Below are 14,634 nucleotides of genomic sequence, written 5' to 3'. Positions count from 1 at the left end.
CACTGGAAGGTAGGACCACATGAAGAGACATTTTCCAAGTTTTAGATGAGTACATCATCTCAAATGGACTTGACTGGTCTCGTTGTGTGGGTGTGTGTTCAGATGGGGCAGTGGGGCTATGACAGGCAAAGAAAGCGGAGTGACAGCTTTGATCAGGCAGAAGGCCCCAAATGTAGTGGCAACACACTGCATGCTCCATCGCGAGGCACTTGTACACATCATTTAAAAAATAAAAAATAAAATTGCAACAGGGGGGTCCCCGCCTGAGGATAATGCTATATGGGGGTCCTTGGCATGGCACAGTTTGGGAACCCCTGATCTAGACCACACATGTGTCAAACTCAAGGCCCGGGGGCCAAATCAGGCCCTTGGTGGATTTAATTTCGGCCCGCAGGATAATTTCTAATTACTGTTAGATCTGGCCCGCCGGTATATTGCACGCACACCTTCACTCCATCCTGAGGGTCTCCTCAGCTCAGAGCCTGAGCCCAAACATTGATGACCTTGCACCCAAGATGAGATGCCAAGTATCTGAACTAGCATCACAGAGCAGCACACTGAGTTTAATGGATGTTTCCTTCTGCACTTTCTCTCTCACGACAACAGGGCATGTTTGGTTTTCTCTTGGAGGGAAATAGTTTTGTTGAAGCTGTTGTTGGCCTGTGGAAAAATGTACTCATAAGAAATGACTCAGCTGCAGATAGAGCCATAAGAAATTAATGCAACTGATTATTTAATGTTATTTTTATAGGCAATAATTGAAGCTTTGTTAGTTCCAGGTTTAATATGTGCAATAAGTTCATTTCAATACGTTCTGCAATAAACATTGAACCAGTCCGGCTCTCCACTAGTAGGCCTACCGGTTTTTTAATTTTGGCCCACTGTGTATTTGAGTTTGACACCCCTGATCTAGATGGTAGGAAAGGAGCTTCAACACTTTGTTTATCATCTCCTTTACCGTAGGATACACCGGACCATCCCTTACGAATGGAAAGGAGCTAATGCTGTCCCACAATTCTTTGGTGCGCAACATTCAAAGTGGCCATTTACAGAAACAACCGATCCTGACAAACGCGGATCATGTGAGTTATGGTGCTAATTTAACATTTGACAATTTTTTGCTATAGTGCTATTTTTCTTTTTAGTTTCAACAATGTGTTAAACCAAAAGGACAACTATGAGCGTTACACTAATTCCTGCACAATTATCTAATACAGTTTCACAGTGTTTACTGAGTTGTCAGGTGTTTCTTAAGATGTTCCTTTTAATTCAACACGTTTGGATGGTGATATAAGTAGAGGAGTAGGCCTGACAAGTTATTCATACAGTATATTGAATATGAAGTAAAAAATATTCAGATATTCTCATACAATCAAACTAATCCTATGACTATGTTAATACTTGTGGAGGGGATGGTTAGGAACTATTTCCTTTCACTTTCCTTTTTTTAATCTGAATTCAAACCTTGGTAATGAAGCCATATGATTTAAAAAAAACTTGATGAAAACAACCTGGGGTGAATTATCTACATACTTTTAGCCCATCTACATAATATAGTTCCCAAAAGCAGATTCAATAACATCCTCCATCATGTCCTGATGGAATCTCCTTCACATCCTTTCCTTAACCCCATGATGTTTGTCACATAGGTAAGGGAAAGGTGGTAAGGAAAAGACATAGGGACTTATGTGTATCCACAGTTTTCTGCTGAAAATAACATTAAAGAAATGTATTGAAGTGTTTACCCGTCCGTAGGGCAGCTTGCAGTTCTCCAGAGAGTTCTCTACTCTCTTTCTGTCTGAAGAAAACAGGCGCACAATGCTGCAAAACACAATGACAACACCACATTATCACCTCAGCCTTAAACACAACCTACGTTTTTACTTCTTAAAATATCTCTGTGTTACAACCCCAAATGTACTCCTCTAACTCCCTACATGTCCTCCTGTCACTCCGCTAACTTTCTTTACCGAGCCCAAAAACGTTGCTCTTTTAAAATGTGACTTAAAAGAGGACGTATCAGGCAAATGTTCAGGTGTATATCAGTATGTGGTGTCTCTACTTTAAAGAGTCCTCGCCTGCTGATGTTCAGGTGTATATCAGTATGTAGTGTCTCTACTTTAAAGAGTCCTCTCCTGCTGATGTTCAGGTGTATATCAGTATGTAGTGTCTCTACTTTAAAGAGTCCTCTCCTGCTGATGTTCAGGTGTATATCAGTATGTAGTGTCTCTACTTTAAAGAGTCCTCTCCTGCTGATGTTCAGGTGTATATCAGTATGTAGTGTCTCTACTTTAAAGAGTCCTCTCCTGCTGATGTTCAGGTGTATATCAGTATGTAGTGTCTCTACTTCAAAGAGTCCTCTCCTGCTGATGTTCAGGTGTATATCAGTCTGTAGTGTCTCTACTTTAAAGAGTCCTCTCCTGCTGATGTTCAGGTGTATATCAGTATGTAGTGTCTCTACTTTAAAGAGTCCTCTCCTGCTGATGTTCAGGTGTATATCAGTATGTAGTGTCTCTACTTTAAAGAGTCCTCTCCTGCTGATGTTCAGGTGTATATCAGTATGTAGTGTCTCTACTTTAAAGAGTCCTCTCCTGCTGATGTTCAGGTGTATATCAGTATGTAGTGTCTCTATTTTAAAGAGTCCTCTCCTGCTGATGTTCAGGTGTACATCAGTATGTAGTGTCTCTACTTTAAAGAGTCCTCTCCTGCTGATGTTCAGGTGTATATCAGTATGTAGTGTCTCTATTTTAAAGAGTCCTCTCCTGCTGATGTTCAGGTGTACATCAGTATGTAGTGTCTCTACTTTAAAGAGTCCTCTCCTGCTGATGTTCAGGTGTATATCAGTATGTAGTGTCTCTACTTTAAAGAGTCCTCTCCTGCTGATGTTCAGGTGTACATCAGTATGTAGTGTCTCTATTTTAAAGAGTCCTCTCCTGCTGATGTTCAGGTGTATATCAGTATGTAGTGTCTCTACTTTAAAGAGTCCTCTCCTGCTGATGTTCAGGTGTACATCAGTATGTAGTGTCTCTATTTTAAAGAGTCCTCTCCTGCTGATGTTCAGGTGTATATCAGTATGTAGTGTCTCTACTTTAAAGAGTCCTCTCCTACTGATGCCCAGGTGTATATCAGTATGTAGTGTCTCTACTTTAAAGAGTCCTCTCCTGCTGATGTTCAGGTGTATATCAGTATGTAGTGTCTCTACTTTAAAGAGTCCTCTCCTGCTGATGTTCAGGTGTATATCAGTATGTAGTGTCTCTACTTTAAAGAGTCCTCTCCTGCTGATGTCCAGGTGTATATCCGTATGTAGTGTCTCTACTTTAAAGAGTCCTCTCCTGCTGATGTTCAGGTGTATATCAGTATGTAGTGTCTCTACTTTAAAGAGTCCTCTCCTGCTGATGTTCAGGTGTATATCAGTATGTAGTGTCTCTACTTTAAAGAGTCCTCTCCTGCTGATGTTCAGGTGTATATCAGTATGTAGTGTCTCTACATGTCTTCATGCTTTAATGTTCAAAAAGCTCTTTATTCGTCTCATAGTGTCTGTGCTGCAGCACCTCTTTTCACCCTCTGTCTGAAACCAGAGCCCAGGCTGCTCTGATTGGTTAGCTGGCCGGCTCTGTTGTGATTGGTCAACCGCTTAGAGATGTCCCGCCCCTTAGCCTATCACGTACAATGTGTTGGAGCGCTAGCCAATAGAAGCGCAAGTGTTACATAGTGATGTCAGTATGTCCCGGCAGAAAACAAAGGAGTCCAATGGAGGCGTTTCAGGAACTTTGGGATTTTAGCCTTTGCAGACTATTTACATGCACAACAACCTAGAAATGGAAAACGCTGAAAAGCATAATAGAGCCTCTTTTACAAATTCCTATTGGCAATATGAGCGTCCTTGCGTTCTCAAAACCCCCCAAACGTTCTGCTTCATCCCCCATCTTGTCCTTCTCATACCTCTCCTTCCTCGTCTTCCAGTATTTATCACCTGACCTTAATTCTGCTCATGCCTTGCTTCTAAAGTCCTTCCTCACTTGTATTATCCGTCTCATGCTCCGGCAGTGGTTGATTACCAGGTCAGAGCTGAATTAAGCACCTTCATGAAACCTGTCCCTGTTTTTTTGCTTTCCCAAGTGCACATGGAATTAAGTTTATTTTTGGAAGCAAGGGACAGGAAAGAGCAACGTTCGTTTTGTGCGCGCCTCGAAGGATTTCGCCGGGCTATTTCTCACTTCCTCTGCAGCGCCTACTGTCACATGTGCCTCGGAGTTAACACACAACCATTGATTAAAGATCAGGAAGCTAATAATAAGGATAATCAGGGACTCACTTCTTCACGGGAATCCTCCCCTCTGCGTTCGGCTGGAGAGTCAACCTGACGAACCTGAAACAAGAGAGAGTAAAGGAGTCTTTCAACTGGGGATACACTGTACGTAAATAGATGATATAAAGGTTAAGTGTGTGTACGCAGGTTTCTGTGTGTGTGTGTGTGTGTGTGTGTGTGTGTTTACTCACGCTTTCAACAGACTGTGGTCCCTGTTGAGATTGTGGCTCAGTAGATTGGAAGACAGAGAAAACAGTTCCTCACACCACACCTGCCGAAAGAAACGCAATTCATCATCATCATCCTCCTCATCATCATCATCATCATCATCCTCATTATCCTCCTCCTCATCTTCATCATCCTTATCCTCCTCTTCTTCTTCATCATCATCATCATCACCTTTGCCTCGTCCTCCTGTGAGGCGATGAAGTTCAGCTGGTTAACGTTCACCAGGTCTGAGGCTGTAACCACGGTGACCATGCGGTTCTCCAGTCGGCCAACCAGATTGCCGATATCCAGCAGCTCCCGCAGCTTGGCCTCCTATTGGACGACACAGAAAAAACGATTTCAGACACAATTTCTTCTTTTAAAAAAAAATAAATGTATGTATTATAGTTGTAACTTTATTTTATTTTGTCGTATTTAGATAGATAGATAGATTAGTACTTTATTGATCCAAATTTGGGAAATGTTTGCGTTGCAGCAGCATAAAAAACAAGGCAATGTACAAAAGAGAAACTAAGACACTAGAAATAAACAGTCCAAAATATTTCTGAAGTAGAAATAAAATAGCATTAAAAAGTAAAAAATTATACATGTGGAAATATACATGGAGAAATACAAATGTTACTTATCTAATGTCACAACCATTAACCATGATCCTAAAGTATTTGATATTTGATGATTGATATTTGTTTAAAGTTAAAAAAAAGTTGCTATTAAGATTCAGCTTTTTAAAGTAACTTGAAATTAAATGAACTTGAATATGAAATGACTTGTGTTATCAGTACGTGACATCAACAGTGCTTTAGTCACAGACAATGTCTTCCTAAAGAAGGTGTTACTCTTAAAGTGGGTCAGAAAAATATTATTTTATATTTAAAGTATATTTAAAAACTCAAAACAAAACAGCTTGGCATTGCTGTTTTTAATCACACAGGAGGGAGATGACTAGCTAAGATATCAGTAAATTAAAGGTAAAGAATACTATGTTTCAAACTGCAGTATATTAGTAACTGAGAAAGGAAATATTAACATTTTGTAATGCTTTATAGAGGTAGGACAAAAGAACATAATGACAGGACACCAAAGCTTTGAATGCAACATGATAGTATAAAAAGTAAAGAGTAAATGTCTGAACGTCCACATCAGAGAGGATTATATTTGCAAAGAGAAAGCTACATGTACTATACTGTACTAAAGAACAATACAAGTGAAAAGTACTTAATTAAGCATCCGATGTTTACCTTGGTGTTTTGGTGCTCCTCCCTGTTCTGACATCTTTAACAAAGGTTAGGTCCAACAGCTCCGTCTCCTGAAGAACCACACACACACACACACACACCACACACACACACACACACACACACACACACACACACACACAACACACACACACACACACACACACCACACACACACACACACACACACACACACACACACACACACACACACACACACACACACACACACACCATCAGCTGGAGCTAAATGCTACATCCTGTTTCCCGCAAATGACTTAGGCCCACCTGGACAGAAGGTGTGTGTGTGTGTGTGTGTGTGTGTGTGAGAATCAATCCTCACGTGCTGTCAATGTGCTTCTGCTATTTGCAACACCCCCCACTCCACAACAGTCATTAGCAGTTAGTATTAGTTAGCATTAGCTAGCTTAACCCTCTGCACAAAGCAACAGTAGCAGCCATTGTTTTTTCGGTTGCTATTTAGTTGGGTCTAGAACCTCAATTCCGTGACCATTCTTCTGCTAAGATGTTTTGACACTTGATTTGACATCATTGGACCTTTTATAAAAAATATAGACCCAAGGTCCCTCCCAAAAATCCCGGCAATTTTTGCTAGAGGGCCAAATCCAAGATGGCTGCTCGCGCCATCTTAAAAAAATTAACTTTTGAACCAGAGCGCCTAGGAGTCATGTGTAAAATGCACTTTTTGAGGTAAGTCGGCCACAAGGATTCAATTCTGACATCAGTTTGGTGCGATGACATCGTTCGCGACCCACAAATCCAAGATGGCCACCATCCGGTCGAGAAAATATACACGTTTTGAACGGGAAACATGCAGGATCACGAGGTACCGGTCACGGCAGTAGACAAGCACTCACTGTTATAAACTGAAGTATGTATATGTACTATATATGGGGGCGGAGCTTCCTACAGGCGATATAGGCGTTTGCCTAGAGCGCCACCCAGAGGGGGGCGCCACAAATAAAAAAATAAAAAAATAAAAACGTTTGCTGGGCGCAGTTTTGGCTCTATATCTGCAAACCATTATTTTAAAAAAAAATAAAAATAATCTAACATAAGGGAAAAATGAGCCAAAAAATCTAAAATGGTCGGTCGGTCTAAGAGCCTCAGCTTTAAGTGTTCACAGTCAGAACATGCTAGAGCGCTGTGCATTGATGGGTATCTGTCAAGTGTTTTTAAAAATTGAGCGTTGAGGAAAGAAAGACTAACGTTAGGAGAACTGTGAAAGAGGCAAAAAGCCATCGGGGCGCAGTAATAAAAAACAGAAGAAAAGAAGAAGAAGAGAAACGTGCCAAGTTGAAAGGTAGGCTATGCCATTTTGATTGTATTGTCAACATTAGCGAATGGATCATGTAATCTTGCTAGTTAGCCAAGCCAACGTTAGCTAGCCAGCGTTTGTTATTACCATTCAGTAGAAACTGTCATAAGGCTATTTTTGTTGTGTCATGAAATAGAAATATTAGTAAATATAACAATGTTAGTTTTGGTGTAGCGAGCTACACGTTAAGTTTACCTCAGAAAGCAGATTGACTATCCGAGTCAAAAATTTGCCAAATTCAACCCTGTCATAATGTGCGCTAACGTTAGCTAACTAGCTCAGTGGTTCTCAACTCCAGTCCCTGTTGAATGTTTTCGTTCCAACCCAGAACTAACACACCTGATTCAACTGTTCTAATAAGATAGTCATAGCTCTTGATTAGTTGAATCAGACCTGTCAGGCTGTCCAAATGCTTACTAACTAAATAATAGCTACATTTAACAAATGGAAATTATTCTTAATTTCTTATCTGCCCCCATATCAATATCTAATACGTAGGCCTACGTTGTGTTTCTTATAGGGATTCATGAGTATGCCGCACGATATGGATCATAGCTTGTGACAATGTCCAACATTCCGTGTATCCTGCAGTGTGGAAGGGTTGCAAGCAAAGCCACCGATGCCATTACCTCAATTGAAAAATGGGACACTCTAAAGAACAATACAGAGTTATGGAGCGGTCTTGACAAGTTCGGAGACGTCCATACATCCATCGACTGGGATACAGGTCCCCGTCGGACACTGTGTCATGATACATGTAGGTTGACCCTTATGCAATGCCACAAAACTGGAACAGGCCAACAACAGACAGAAAAAACGAGTTGTCGATGAATTCCAAGCTCAGTCTTCGTCTACGTCTGACATTAGTTTCCACAGCTGCAACTCCATCTTTCAAGCGGCTGCGATCTAGTCTAGGGCTGATACACGATAAAAATAAATGTGTGTGGTGTTGTAAGACGGAGTCGGCAAAACATCCAGAATCAAAGTTGGTCCTGATTTCGTACGATCATGCATGGGCAAGCGTTCAAGAGCCATACGGTGGCTCTGGAAGATGAACTAATGCGCGACAGAATCAACTGTCTGATCAATTATGCAGCTGATCAGCCGTATGCACTTGAGATCAGATATCATCACAAATGCTGGTTTAATATGTTCGTAACTACCAGAGAATGAGTGAAGATGACAAACTTCCCCCACATGCACAATGTCAACTCTCCGTGAAGCTCAGACAATTTTCTTTGATAACATCAGAACAGTTATCTTTATTTAACTCCAACGGCACCTTCAGAAAGACACAGAAGAGCATGCTCGTGCAGAAGCTCTCTCTGGAATCCTGTAGATCTGCAGGAATCATACATCGCTCTTGGTGACATGGGCATGATCTGGAGGATGGCAACTCCATCAGCAGAGGATCGTGGACGCAAGATGGCAACCCATACAAGTGGTCGGACTATGTCCACAAGCTATCATCTATTATCCTTGCAACGCCATCATAATGCTCACCGTATCATATGTGTGAACGACCCGTACGACACAGCATACTCGACGAAGGATGACGAGCGAGACCTGAGGGTACAGGGAAACACACATGTGCCCAACACCTACATGAAATTGGGTGACGCATTCCCACTGCCAGAATGTTCAGACGCTGCTGTGTAGCTCCAGCAACAAGGGGCGGCTGCAGAAAATGATATGCAGCTACCTGACCGATCTTGCACAGAGTGTTGATGTGGAGATTGTCTACTCTGTCGGCTCCCACTGTACCAACTTATCAACCCAACAACCGATGCAGAACTACAGCTTTGACCAGTCTGAGGCTGACACTGTCCTGTTCTCCACCTATGTAGTTTTGCGCGAGTCAGGCTACAGTGGTCCAGTTGTCATCGATGCCACTGATACTGATGTATATGTTGCGGCAGCACTTATCTCACAGGCAGCTGCCAGGTATGCTCTGTATCAAGAGGAGCAGGAAACGGTACGCTGCTGTGACATGGCAACTGACATGATGGCCGACTGTATTGTGCAGCTGCATTGTATGACAGGCTGTGATGCAAACTCAGGCTTTTACGGCAAAGGTAAGAAGTCTGTGTATGACCAGGTGGCGAAGAGCCCTGTTGCCCGACAACAGCTCTCGCGATGTGGAGATAACCTTGCCCTGACAGAGGAGGTGCTGGAGCAGCTCTTTGCCTTCACACGTAGCATCATCTACGGTGACAACAAGAGCAAAACCATGGCTGAGGCCCGTGCTGCTAAATGGAGGACCATCAAAAAGAAATCCTTCATCCGTCTCCCTCCGGATGCCGACAGCTTGCGTCAACATTGCCTCCGTGCCAACTACCTGGCGTATCTGGTGCGCCATCCATCGCTAAAGCACCATCCCTCACCAATCGGACATGGTTGGGAAGCTGGTTGGTGGTTGCTGTCGCCCTGTACGTCACACGCGACCCGCACTCCCGATGCATCTACCTGCACCAAGGCCAACTGAAGAGGGACAGGAAGATGAGGAAGATGAGAGCGATGATGATACGAAAATCGAGTTGCTTGCTGTCCAGAGAGGCGATCATCGGAATCGGAGGATTCAGAATGTAGCGAGGCAGGGTGCTCTGATTCAGACTGATACGGACTCTCAGTGTCATATTGATACATTTAAAAAAAAGCAGAATTGTGTTTCATTTGTGTTATTGTTCAAAACTTGCCATTTCTCGAGGCAGCATTTTTGCGTTATACATGTTGTTTGAAGTGTTCTCATTTGCTAACTAGTCAGTACAGCTAATAAAAGTATTTTATTATGAAGGTTAAGTAGTTGTTAATCTTGTCATACATTCTTTTTCATGGTAAAATATTAATATGCAGATTATTTGCTTATAAGTCGATCAGTACTCAAAAACGTGTGTAATTTCTCGACCGGGGTGGCGGCCATCTTGGATTGGTGGTCCGAACGATGTCATAGCGCCAAACTGATGTCAGAAATGGAATCCTTGTGGTCGACTTACCCCAAAAAGTGCATTTAACACATGACTCTAGGCGCTCGGTTCAAAAGTTATTTTTTTAAGATGGCGCGAGCAGCCATCTGGATTTGGCCCTCTCTAGCCAAAAATTGCCGGGATTTTTGGAAGGGACCTTGGGTCTATATTTTTTATAAAAGGTCCAATGATGTCAAATCAAGTGTCAAAACATCTTAGCAGAAGAATGGTCACGGAATTGAGGTTCTAGACCCAACTAATTAGCTGCTATTTCTTTACTTAGCTTTTATCTCAGTTTCAGCAATTTGTGCAAACAACCGGCACTCTAAAAGGTGTCAATCAATTTCAGGGAAAAAGAGTGGATTGGAAGTAAGAGGTATATATTAACAAACGTGTAATTAGTCTTTGACTCAGAGCAGTGGCGGCGCCAGAGTAGTTTTGTTGGGTAATCTATGGTAGGGCTAACCCATACAGTGGTGGGGCTCAAGTCAGTATTTGCAATGTAATTACATACACGCTATACTCGCTATACTCGCCCCCCTTGAGAGTGAAACGCCACGCGTGAGGTTTAGATTATTTCCCTGTCTCAATCAGAATGGAACTGTATGAAATAAAATGGCACATTTGTCTTGTAGTAAATAAAAAGGGATCACTGTGAACGTGACGTATGATAGTGCACGTTGAAGATCCAATGGGGATACTGAATGGCGCTTCCGATTGATCTCAATCAGTAATGCATGACGCAGACCCAACATTTCTTTGCTCTGATTGGCTGTAGGTCTATTCAAATTGCATTCGGAGGCATTATGATCTGGGGCCTCATTTATAACGCCGTGCGTAGGATTCACGTGGGAAGGTTGCTTACGTAGTAGAAATCCAAAAAATAGGTACAGAAATGTTCCGACATTTTCCGATTCACCAAACATTGCGTACCGGCGAGGAAAGTGCGTACGGCACTTCCTACGCCGGTTTCCCTTTATAAATCACAATCGACTCGAAATGCGGTGCAGCTTTTGCGGGCTTCACGTAACGCCCATATTTGCCTATAAATAGTCAAAGAAACGCCCATTCATTCATTCAGACTGACTTTATGAAGAAGATCGCAGGAAATGACGACAGAACAGCTAAAAAAGACGTCTCACACCGTGTCAGATTTTGGTTATTTGGGGGAGGTCGAGATAAATCATATTGTTTGGTGGATGCAGTTTGAACCAGAGTAGCAGCATGGAGGTCGGATCGTCACCAAAATAAATAAATAAGTGGTCCGAAAAAGGTTAATGACGAAATAAATACACATAGCCTTCCTCAAGCAGTGTGTTTGTACCGGGGACAGGAGACACCCCCTTGATGAGAGACTGTAAGAAGTGATCGGGGAATCCCTCCGGAGTGGAGTCCCCCCCCCCCCCCCCGCAGCAACTCTATATCCACCAGTTAAAGGAAATACAACTAATGTGTTGTGTTATATTAGCTGTACAATTTTACCACACATGGTGTTCTTAGTTTCCAAACGGCATAAAACATGATTAAACGTGATAGTAGGCATATATAAAACCATGCTCGTATCTACAACCTATAGAAATGCAAAACGGCGTGAGTTTAGACGTAATTCTGTCCTCCTGCTTACCGCATCATTTATGAGAAAACATTTCATAACATTAACACAACACATTCGAGGTGGTTTAAATAACTATACGTATTTATTTATTTCTCCAAGTTATGTTTTGTGTGCACTGAGGAGTCTCACAACAGCGTTTGTTCAATCATTTTAAGATTGGCTTTAATCAATTTGTGGAAATGAATTCTTCATATATGATAAATGAGAGGTAACATTTTATTTATGGTAGGCCTATTATTTCCACACATTTCTCTCCATTCTTCCTTCTGCCAACGGTGTCGCAGTTTCTCGTCTCTCCCGTTTGTGTGCTTAGTGCGTATACGCATGGGTTAGAGTTTGCGTGGAGGACCGCACATTTTCCCGTCAAGTTAGTATTTTATAAATCGCAAACATTGCATAGAAACTGGCGTACGCCATTATTTGAGCGTATATCCCTTTATAAATGAGGCCCCTGACCGCGGCCGCGCTGATATTATAACGCCAGAGAATTTCCACACCTTTTAGTGTATAAAACTCCCCCACTACTTAGACTATTCCTTGCACCCCTCTTCTAGCACAAGCCTGAATGGTCTCAACCATATTGCATCAGTAACGTACACTTGTTGTAACAGCAGGATCAGTTTGTGTGTTGTGGACACGACCCGTATATTTTCGCAAGCCGTGTTCTCAACATTTAGCATTTTGCTTATTATTTAATTGAATTTGCTTACTTCAAGATCATTTTCATGGTGGGGCTAAGGTGGGGCTAAGCCATTTCTTGGTATGGCTGTAGCCTACCCCAGCCATACGCTGGCGCGCGCCACTGACTCAGAGCAAAGTGCACGCATTGACCGCTCAGACATGGAGTCAAATTTGGACTCAATCAATGAACTAAAAGTGCTCCTAATCATCCGGCTTGTTCACATTCTCGGCCTACTTTTAGGGGCTATTAAAGACAGTGCATGTGTGTGTGTGTGTGTGTGTGTGTGTGTGTGTGTGTGTGTGTGTGTGTGTGTGTGTGTGTGTGTGTGTGTGTGTGTGTGTGTGTTCATTCAACCTTATTTTGGTCTGTCCAGTAGAGATAAAATCCATGAGGATCCACGTGAAGCGTCACTGGATTCACAGTGGACAGATCCTGTAGAGAAAGAATGAACAACAATAAATACAAAAAAATCCGACAAATATATCAAAGGCACCCATTAGCGGCCATAGAAAATACCACATTATGCTCGAATTCCTATTTCAGCACTGGTGATTTTATCATTTTGGAAGGAAATGTGAATTTACCATTATGCAACATCACACCCGTCAGTGATGACTCACCGCAGGTTCAACCCTAAAATGTGCTTATTAAACCGGGAACACTGAGTGATTTTCGGGACACCAACCTGACTCTACTGGACTAAGTTGAGTTGTCATGACATCCAATAATTGTCCCTGTTGCCGTAGTAACACACCATGACAGTTTGTGATCGGCTCCAGGTGCACTTACTAGTCCGTCCAGTTTATATGAAGGAGCAGATAATATGGATAATTAGTGCAGTGATCAAAACTCTTTATTCAATATCAGTTACTTTGTAGACTGTGAAGACATACCATTACACACACATTACTACATGTGGTTTAAAGTGTTTTATTCCTAAAAATATTGTTTTAAGAATATTGCTAAAGCAGCAATAGCAGGAGATGCATTAAATAGCTGCAAAAAAATACAAAAAACGTAGAAACTAATAAATGATGAATCGTGAAGATACATTTATCTTGCAAACGGTGAGAAAATGTTCCTTACAATTCTCAAATATTGAAATAACTGAATGTCCTTGGGTTCAGACCATAGGTTCAGACCTATACAGTCTATGGTTCAGACCAAAACAAGACGTTTTTTTTAATCATTATCGAAGAATGTTTTTTCACAGTTTTCTGACTTTGTATTTAAAGCAGTTAATCAATTAATCTAGAACATATTTGTAAGATTTATCAATAATGAAAATCATTAGTTGTAACCCAATAAATAATGTATTTAAAGGTGGGGTAGGTAATTTTGCGCTAGAATTTGAAAATACACAACCGGAGAAAATCTGCCCACTTCCTTACAGAGCCCCTCCTCCACACACACACGAACGCACACATGACCAATGAGGGCACGAGATAGTTGTGCACAGATGGAAGGCTGACAGGCAGGTAGGCCATCCAGTTACTTTAGCCGGGCCCTAAAATGGATTGGTTCGTGCTTTTTACAGCGCCACGGTCTTCCACTGATGACATTTTTATGTATTTATTGTCAAAGCACTTAATGTATTCATGCTATCGGGATGTTAGAGCATTCCATGGAATATAACAAAAAGTGTTTCTGAAATAAATTACATACCCCACCTTTAAGCTTGCAAACAAATCAAATTCAGGGTAAACTAATTAACACAACTTCAGCTATCTCTCCAAGATTCTCGGAGCTATAATCTTTGGATCTCCGCACCTTTATTTTCTCTAAGACTCTATTCCCTATTTTGGCACTGAATATTTAAAGGTTTTAATTTGTTTATGTTGTTGAAACAAATAAACAATGCTGCCATATTTCGAGAGGGGAAACTGTCATTTAACCAGAACAGGTTTTAGCTTTCTAGCTTACTGATGTTTCTACTGAAGGATATTGAATCTTCTAAATTATCTTTTGTATTATCCCTGAATTAGAAATAGATGTACAGACTGTAGAAAGCACCAACGATTGAACATTTGGTGACCGGCGTTATGCAGCGTGTCTTTTGGGGAACAGCCGGCTGAGATGTTTGTGTAGAAATCAGAACTCGAGACGTTGTGTGTGTTTCTTTGCTTTCCTCATAAATACTGCAGGCCTGCGTTCAAAAATAAAAACTTCAAAAAAACTCAGAAGATCGTTAACTAGATCCCTGGTTATCACTTGTTGGCCATGGCAACCAATTCAATTTTTCATAAAACACAGCTCTACACAC

General features: G+C 41.6%; 1 protein-coding gene across 2 annotated transcripts in view; it reads right to left on the bottom strand.

Moving 5' to 3' along the window:
- Nucleotides 1-12,824, bottom strand: part of LOC117545410 (1-phosphatidylinositol 4,5-bisphosphate phosphodiesterase beta-1-like) — a gene marked incomplete at its 3' end in the record, with an annotated part of 31,791 nt that extends 18,967 nt beyond the window's left edge. For both annotated transcript variants that reach the window (XM_034215168.1, XM_034215169.1), the window contains 6 exon segments: nucleotides 1,746-1,821; nucleotides 4,316-4,369; nucleotides 4,501-4,580; nucleotides 4,709-4,851; nucleotides 5,777-5,843; nucleotides 12,726-12,824. In XM_034215168.1, coding sequence (XP_034071059.1) covers nucleotides 1,746-1,821; nucleotides 4,316-4,369; nucleotides 4,501-4,580; nucleotides 4,709-4,789 — 291 coding nt within the window.
- Nucleotides 12,825-14,634: the final 1,810 nt, after the last annotated feature.

This window comes from Gymnodraco acuticeps, unplaced genomic scaffold (assembly GCF_902827175.1).
Source record: "Gymnodraco acuticeps unplaced genomic scaffold, fGymAcu1.1, whole genome shotgun sequence".
In the NCBI taxonomy this organism is placed as follows: Eukaryota; Metazoa; Chordata; class Actinopteri; order Perciformes; family Bathydraconidae; genus Gymnodraco; species Gymnodraco acuticeps.
This window is presented reverse-complemented; position numbering and strand designations above follow the sequence as displayed.